An 8,336-nucleotide genomic window follows, 5' to 3' on the forward strand; every position below is an offset into this window, starting at 1 on the left:
TGGCTTAGCCCAGCTAGCTTCGTCGTCCTCCTCCTCCTGCAGGGCCGCGAAGGCGTCGACCCGCCGTCGCTTCTCCTCCACGGGCAGCTGTGCGCAGTAGGGGCACGAGGCCCGGGGAGTCAGAGCCAGGCCAGCGTGCTGGGGACCGAGGCAGGTCTCGCAGCGGGCGTGGAGATCAAACCCCATGATGTAGCCGGCGTGGCAGGACGGGCAGAGGCGGACTCCTTCCGAGCGGCGGACCTCAACGGTAGAGCGGTGAGTAGCCATAGGAAAAGCTCTTTAGTCAGGAAAATTGCTCTTTAGACGCTACTCTGCTCTCCGAAATGACTGCTATGCAGCGCTGAAGAAAAAAGGGGAGCAGATCTCTGGTCTCGCCGGTATTATATACCTAAATTGCGGACCTGAGAGAGGCCCGTGCACGGCACATGGGCGCGAAAGAAATCTTCAGGACTGCGCATGCGCGCGGGGATGAACCCAATAGCGACAGCTCTTAGAGGGCGAAGCCTATACGAAATAGAACTGCGATCTCACTTGGAAAAGATGGCGTTTTGTGCCTGTTCTGCTACACGTTTGTCAGTCTGGCAGATCAAGCAGCAGAGTTAACAAGAGGTTAACTTACCACAACGGAGATCCCAGCAGACACTTCTCCACCAACTTGTGGAAGTGCAGGCTGACCATGATGAAGGCAACACCGTTCTGACCCTACACATGCAAACAAACACAATCATTTTGTTTATGTTCACGTGATAAAAACAGGGAAATGGATCATTAGTCAGGTTAAATAAATTGTACAATCTACATTCAACATTCATTCAGCATATTACACTAATATAGCACATATTCTTTGTGTTTATATCTGTTAACACTGTATATGTAACTGTATGTGATCCCTTTTCCTCTTTATTTCTTACTTTAGAGCTATGTTTATATATACTTTGTTCTATTTTATTGTTTTATTCTAACCTTTGTTTCTACATGTCTTGTGTGTGGCGAGCATAACACCACCCCTAACCCTGCATATTTAAACCTGTTTATCTTGATTATTTCAGCACTTGCAGCTCATCGAGATGCAGCAGCAAATGTGAGACGCTGTAAAGAAGTAAATCGCAAGCTGACACGTGACATCGTTTTGCGGGTGATAAATTTGCGGGGATGTAGGTCTCCATAATTCACAGGGATTTCTTAAATTTGTGCTAATAGTTGCGATCGTGACATCGCAAAATCCTCGAGGGACTGACATGCACTACATCTTATCACTAGGGCTGGACCTGAATATCGATCGATAATACTTTCCGCTACCGGAAACTGCGCTCATCCCGTCTGCTCTCCCTGGACCCCTGCCCGGTTAATATATTCCCATCATCTGTTCTGGACCTGCTCAGTTCAGCTTCTCACCCTCTGGACAGTTCCAGTCTGCCTCGCTCTTACCCAGCTCTATTTCCAATCACTTCAACACGCAATAAATATTTCTCTTTTATCCATTTAGCTGACGCTTTTATCCAAAGTGACTTCCATTTGCTATACATGTCAGAGGTCGCACGCCTCTGGAGCAACAAGGGGTTAAAGTGTCTTGCTCAGGGACACAATGGTGGATGCGCACAGTTAGGGATTGAACCCGGGTCTCTCACACCAAAGGCAGGCGTCTAATTCATTGTGCCATCACCACCCACCAACTCCAGTTTATTCGCTCTCTTAGATTACAGCCTGCTTACAGCTGCTTACAGCTGGCGTACCCCCCCCCCCCACCTTTATTTTAAAATATTCTTAAGAACAACAACTTTCCAGGGATACCAGCAACATCAACTGAACACTTACCCTCCAGATGCCTATGATGAAGCTGGGAAACAGATACATCAGTTTGATCAGGACGTCGTTGCCAATCAACCGACTGGGCTGAGTCTTCACGTCCAGCTGTGAAATCAGAGAGCGCCAGCCAGGCCTGAGGAAGAGGAGGGAGTGGTGAAGATGTGGCGGTGCAAGGGATGAGGAATTGTAAAAGAGGCGTGGAAGCGTATCTTACTTCCTGCCTCTTGGGCCCTTCAGCGCATCCTTCTGGACTCCATGCAGCTGGATTTTGCTGATGTGATGGTACTTGAGCAAGCCGACGCCACTAAAGCGGACGATCACAGATGACTCGAAGAAATACGCTCGGCTCTGCGCCAGCGTGATCTCCTTTCCCCAACAATCACGCACCGTCAGCTCCCAGCTCACGTTCAGATTCCTGGAAAAAACACAACACAAGGCTGAAATTTGACTTATTTGTCCAGATTCTGTATTTAAACAGAGCGCAGACAGCATTAGAAAGCTCATTTTAGATACGATAATCTGTTTCTTTATCATGTGAAGTACTACAAAGCAGCATGCATATATATATATATATATATATATATATATATATATATATATATATATATATATATATATATATATATATATATATATATATATATGTGAACAGACTCCTAAAAACACGGTAAATCCATAATGATATCTAGTCTACTCAATTAGTAAATGCTCTCAGACTTTTGCCAAGGAGGCTGGTCACTGAGGAGTGATTAAAATCTGTCATTATAAATGTAAAGGCAGGATACAGTTCTGATTGTCAGGAAATATTAATCAACCTTTTTTTATTCAGTCTGCTATTATGTAACATTATTGTGCATGTGACACCTAGTTAGTTACTGGTGGTAACAGCAAATGTGGCTTAATAGGCCAATCACAGGCCACAGAAGTCTGGGGCAGCTAAAGAAACTTATCAGGAAATAATTGGTGTGAGCAGTCATGATCTAACTTTGTTCATGAGTCTGCAAACTGCGAAAGGAGTAGGTTAACGTTTCCTGGCTGAGAAAGTGGAAGTGCGCAGTCGCCTGCAGCTCTTCTCCTGTCAGCTCACTGTGTCTACTCACTGCAATACCTCAAACTGGTCCGCTGTCATAAAATGTTGAAAATGACCTGTTTTGTAGAAGCATTTTTGATAAATGATAGCAGTCACTCACAAAAACATTGCATTGCCTGTGACAACACCACAGATACACAGTTTCTAATACTGCAAATATATTAATATTGCAATACTTTCATCAGTGGCCATTCTGCGGGCCGAATGGGAAGCTTTAGAAGGTCGAATGAGGTCCGCGGGCCGCTAGTTGTTGATCCGAGCTCTGGGGGAACAGTCTGGAGTAAGATGCCAAAGTGTGTGAGGGTACGAGCTTACAGCAGAGGTGCAAAACACAACATTAGATGTCTAATGTTATTATTAAATATATTTCCGGTTCATTTTGAAGCCGCGATAGTCTCGCTGATTAATGGGAATCCTCCCACCTGTGCGGTGTGCGCGCTGGGCCAGGCACCAAAATACCACGCAGACCGGCAAAGAGAATTTCAAGGTCGGGACAATAACAGCTGGTCGATGTGGGGCTTGTGCTGGTCGCTGCGCCGCCATGACAACAGAGAACTTAATGTGACTTAGACGGATTATCTATCTACAAAAAGTCTTATGTCCTTATGGTGATTTTATAGAAATGAACTTGAACCAATAATAAAAAGAAATAAAAAGTCAGATCTGATGCTGTTACAATAGCCGAGAATAAAAATAAAATAGAAGCTATACAAGAGTAAAAGAGATAAACTTAACAAGGGAGGCACTACATACTCACAGGGTACTCACGACCCGTCACTAGGGCTGAACGATTAATCGTTTCAAATCGAAATGGCGATTTGAAAGAACGCGATTAGCTAATCGTGAAGACGGCGATTTAAATGTAGGTTAATTAAACAGCACATCTGACCCGTTTTAAACAGTCATGCAGTTGAAAATTCATTCCGCCATGTGCCTCCTATCACGGCCCTACTCACCAATCAACCTAACGAGACTGGAGGAAAACGTGGGATAATGGCGCCAGTCGAACAAACACAGGCGGCTGCTGTGCCGCGTTTTTTTCCGGCATCAACTCACACTGAAGTGTTTCAGCAGCGGAGCGTTTAGCTGCCCTACGTTGTTAATGTGTTGTTAATTTCTCATTTTGTGTGCTTCAACTACAGATAACAGCTGTCTGTGAGCACGCCCTGCTCTCTGCAGGCTAACATTACACATCCACGTAAAGCCTTTCAGAATAAGAGCTTTTTGCTGACTTGTTCAGATTTTGCTTACTTGTTCAGTTGTCCTTGATTATTGTGTGTCTACTATGGTTAAATAGCTACATCGTTAAATTGTTCTTTTTTTGGTCTGTTTTAACTGTGTTTATTTATTTATTTTTAAACCCGTCCTGCCCAGCAGCCTGGTATAGAGTATAATGACCTGGATACCATATTGTGCCAGACAGATTTTACTTTAACAAGAGAGTATTAAAATACTCCTTTGTCTGTTTTATTATTTATTTAATTATGTATTGATTTGTCACCGGGCCGGACAGGGGGGCAGACACGGGGATGGGGGGGCACAAACAGACAGCGCAGAGAAAGGACAACACCTGTAAGAGAAGGGGGATGGAAGGTGGGGACAACAGGGAAAAGCTGTGGGAAACACCAATTGCAGAAAGCAACGAAACCTGCAATAGAACAGAGAGGGAGGCTTGAGGAGGAGAAAAACAACAACAACAAACAAACACAAACAAAAACAAACAATAAAAATAGTAAAAGACAACCAGCCGAACAGCAGCAATAAACAGCTGACATAGTAAGACAACTAAGAGAAAAATGAAAATAAGAAACAGTCACACACACTAAATAAGCAACACAACAGAGCCACGAGAGCTGGAATAATAATTAATTTAAATAAGTAACTGAAAGAAAAGCATCAGGAATAATTCTTCTAAAACTGTGTTTATTTTTAATGTACGAACAAGAGTCTGCATACAGTGTTTTATTTTGAAAATCGACCGGATTCTCTCTGCCGTTCTGTGACTGACTTCCTGCCTGGTTCATCTGCTCTGTGCTGCTTGACGCGGCTTCCGTCACAAATAGACTGGCAGTGAATACTGAACTTTAGCAAAACTCAGAATAGAATTGTAATCACAATATCTGGCAGAAAAATCACAATTAGATATAACATTAACATACACTTTAAAGGAAGAAATGAAAACTCTGTCTCTTACCTGAGGACCCACTCAGTCTGCCTGGGCAGCCCAGTGTACGGGCTGATGTCCTTCAGCTCTTTCCTCCACTTGTTCAGTTCCTGTCCAGCCATGCTCCTGAAATACATATTCCTCCAGTGGCCCGCCGACCGAATCTCCACCTGCACCGGGTCAACCTTCGGCGCCACATCATCCGCTGACTTCGGCTTCCACGTTTGACTCTCAAACTCTGCCAGGTAAAGCTTATGCCACATGACACTACAGTGAAAGAAGGCAGACACTGGCTGCAGAGGGGTTCTACTTGCGGTGTAAACAAGTCCCATTGTTGTCCAGCAGGTATAATAAATATCCTGTTCTGTTGACAATAAAAAGTACTGAAAAATTTATAGATTTATATATACAGTTTAAGCCGTGTAGCTGCTTCACAGTAAAAGTTTTCATCCATAATTACCAGCAAAAAGCTTCACAGTAAAACACGCACCAGATGCAGGATGGGAATTTCAATATCCGTCACATGACTGGGGCAGGACAGGAAAAACAGTCAACAGGACAGTGTTATGATAACAATAGGCGCACTTTTTATATAAATATGAAGTTATAATGTGAATAAACGCTATTGTCTTAATTTTTAACATGATACTACTCGTTCTGTAGTCTTTTTTTTTATTCTCTCCAGCCTCTAGCGGCTTGTTGCTGGTTGGTTGCAGGTTGCAGCCACCTGATCAGTGCATGACGGGTGTGAACTGTGGACTGATGACCCATGTGAATAAAGAACTGTCTAGTAGAGCACAAAGTAATCTAAGAAAAGGATGAATCAAACAAATATCACTACACTGCCTAAAGAATACCAACACAGGGACACGATAGGACTAAATATCGGCTCCGGTGTTACCCTTCATGCAGCCGCATACACAAGAGACACATACTATTGTTTGAATTAGCATGCAAAGCTAACTTTTAAATGTTGTCTACATCTATATCCACGCATTTTATGGAATAACAAGATAACACCATATGATCTGAACTACAGGCTGGCATTTTTTCGGGCAGGACGGGAATCATAGCTCAGTTTTTACTTAAATTTAAACTTAAAATAAAATAAGAAATAAAAGCAATACAAGAACTGTGTTGACTCTGTGTCAGACTTACTCATTGTTGGCCAGCTGGTGGAAGAGCTTACTGACGTGGCTGATGCAGAACAGCGAGGAGGCGTCCAGGTATGACAGGATCTTAAACAGGATGTCAGACGGCAGTCTGAAGAAAGAGTAACAACCCATTACTACAAAAAACAGACGGCAAAACAGACAATCAACACCTGCAGAGCTGAAATGGCTAATACGGCTGTTTATCTAATCACCAATACATGTTGGTTCGAAGAAGACGATGGAGGCAAATTGGGGAGAGTGAAGATGCAGTGGCCAGAAAGAGACAGAGGACATGTTCAAAATCTCATACTAACTTAGTGCCTACTTTGTTTCCCATTCACTCTCCATCATTCCTAATAATTTTGCCGCCATAGTGAAGAGACTGCACACACAAAATCCAAATACTATCCAGCTGGAACACAGTGCACACACAATTTTAATTATACTACTATAAATAATATGTTAAATGATATTCATGCACAATTACCAGGGATTTGTAGTCCCAGAAACTACTTTTCAAAAGGAAATACAAGGTTCCTTCTAGAGCTGCTATTCTGATAATCGATTGTTTTGAGTCCTTTTAAAGGAAAAACTGTCTCTGATTCCAGCTTCTCAAATGTGAATATTTTGGGTTTTGGGAAACACTGACTTACATTTTTCAGCATTTTCTGACATTTAATTGACCAAACAACTACTAGGTTAATGATCACTAATGAAATTAATCGTTAGTTCCTTCAGCCCTAAGTTATCTGCATTTCCACCATGGTCTAAAGACACACCATTATAACAATGTCCTCTGTTTTAATTATGTCCAAAGGTTCCTATTCTCTGGGGAAAGTTCCTGGGGGGAAACTGGCTGCTTAGACACCCTCTCCAGGTCCCATCTTTAACCACCACATGAACATAGGCCCCTCAACTTTATACTGCATCACTGAACATGGTGTGTTTATTTTCCACCTAAGACATTAATAGACCTAAAAAAAAAAAAAAAAAACTTTAAATCGCATTGGACTATACAAGAAAAGTGTGTTAGTTGTAAGTTAACGTTAATTAGCTAAAGTGGCTAACGTGACCACAGTAGTTGGCTAATTAATTTACCTTTCCAACAGGGCTTCCTCCTCAGTTGGAGAAGTTTTCATTTTGGGGAAATATGTTCTCTGTTTTCCTGGGCATCTGAGATACAAATAAAAAATAATAATATGACACGAAAATGTAAATAATGCTTTTTTTTTTAATGGCAGAAATGTAACTTGTTAGCTAACACCGTGGAGGTGCTAGCCGCCCACCTGGGATCAGTCTTGCTAACCGAGCAGGGTGCTGCCTTTGGCGGCCTCTTTCTCCTCTTGCCGCGCTTCTGCCCTTTACCCGGACCCGGTTTCCTTCTATCACGACCCGGCTCTGGTCTACCTGGAGCCGGCTGTGCGGGTGCCCTCTTTAAACCCTCCAAAAAACTACTAATAAACTGGCCTCGTCCTGCCGCCATTACTTCTTCTAAGAAGATGCCGCCAATCGCGGTCAAGACACGGTTTCCGGTCAGCTCCGTTTTTCACAATAAAAGCACGGACAATAGCGCAACCGCTAGATGGCAGTCGGTATTTGTATAATTGACATTGTGTTTTAATTGTATTTAATTAGTATTTATCCCCAACGTAGTTCCTTAATGTATCCATTAAATTAACATTAATGGTTGCTGGTTTATTGATTGTTTGCAAAATCCTATGCATGACCCCTGACATGTTAAATTCAGTATCAGTCAGGAAGAAAAAAAAAATACAGAAATCCAATTTTTTCTCCTTTGCATACATTACAGCTGAAAAGACTCTCAGTTCAGCTTCAGCCTGTGAATAATCGTTTGCTATCAATCAAAAGGGACTCTTGATTGAAAAACGTTTCATATAGCAGATTAGTGTGTCGTCTCATTCAATCAGGGTTTCTCTGCTCCAATCAGCATCAGCGGTTTTACCTCCCTAATAACTGCTGCAACAGGTGTTTTTATTCCTGTAACATGGCCCATTTCTAGCTGCATGTGTTATGGGGTGGACCCTTAGTTTATGGCTGCTTTTCAACACTTCTCTTGATGGTTTTGATTACAACAACAGTGACTTTGGCGTTAACCTGTTTA

General features: G+C 42.6%; 1 protein-coding gene across 9 annotated transcripts in view; it reads right to left on the minus strand.

Annotated features, from left to right (window-relative positions):
* LOC123963126 (F-box only protein 15-like) overlaps positions 1–7,741 on the minus strand; it is a 21,653-nt gene extending 13,912 nt beyond the window's left edge. For 5 of the 9 annotated variants that reach the window (XM_046039697.1, XM_046039695.1, XM_046039696.1 and 2 more), the window contains exons 1-8: positions 7,501–7,741; positions 7,313–7,387; positions 6,219–6,323; positions 5,551–5,587; positions 5,091–5,419; positions 2,021–2,221; positions 1,816–1,939; positions 620–702 (exon numbers count right to left, since the gene is read on the minus strand). In XM_046039697.1, the coding sequence (XP_045895653.1) occupies positions 620–702; positions 1,816–1,939; positions 2,021–2,221; positions 5,091–5,419; positions 5,551–5,587; positions 6,219–6,323; positions 7,313–7,387; positions 7,501–7,697 (1,151 nt within the window). In that variant the 5' untranslated portion in view covers positions 7,698–7,741. Of the gene's footprint in view, positions 1–619; positions 703–1,815; positions 1,940–2,020; positions 2,222–5,090; positions 5,425–5,520; positions 5,588–6,218; positions 6,324–7,312; positions 7,388–7,500 lie in introns of those variants that run through there. The other 4 variants (XM_046039698.1, XM_046039699.1, XM_046039703.1 and 1 more) reach the window with 4 other exon arrangements.
* Between the last annotated feature and the right edge of the window lie 595 nt (positions 7,742–8,336).

The sequence above is a fragment of the Micropterus dolomieu genome, linkage group LG23, assembly GCF_021292245.1.
Source record: "Micropterus dolomieu isolate WLL.071019.BEF.003 ecotype Adirondacks linkage group LG23, ASM2129224v1, whole genome shotgun sequence".
NCBI lineage: Eukaryota > Metazoa > Chordata > Actinopteri > Centrarchiformes > Centrarchidae > Micropterus > Micropterus dolomieu.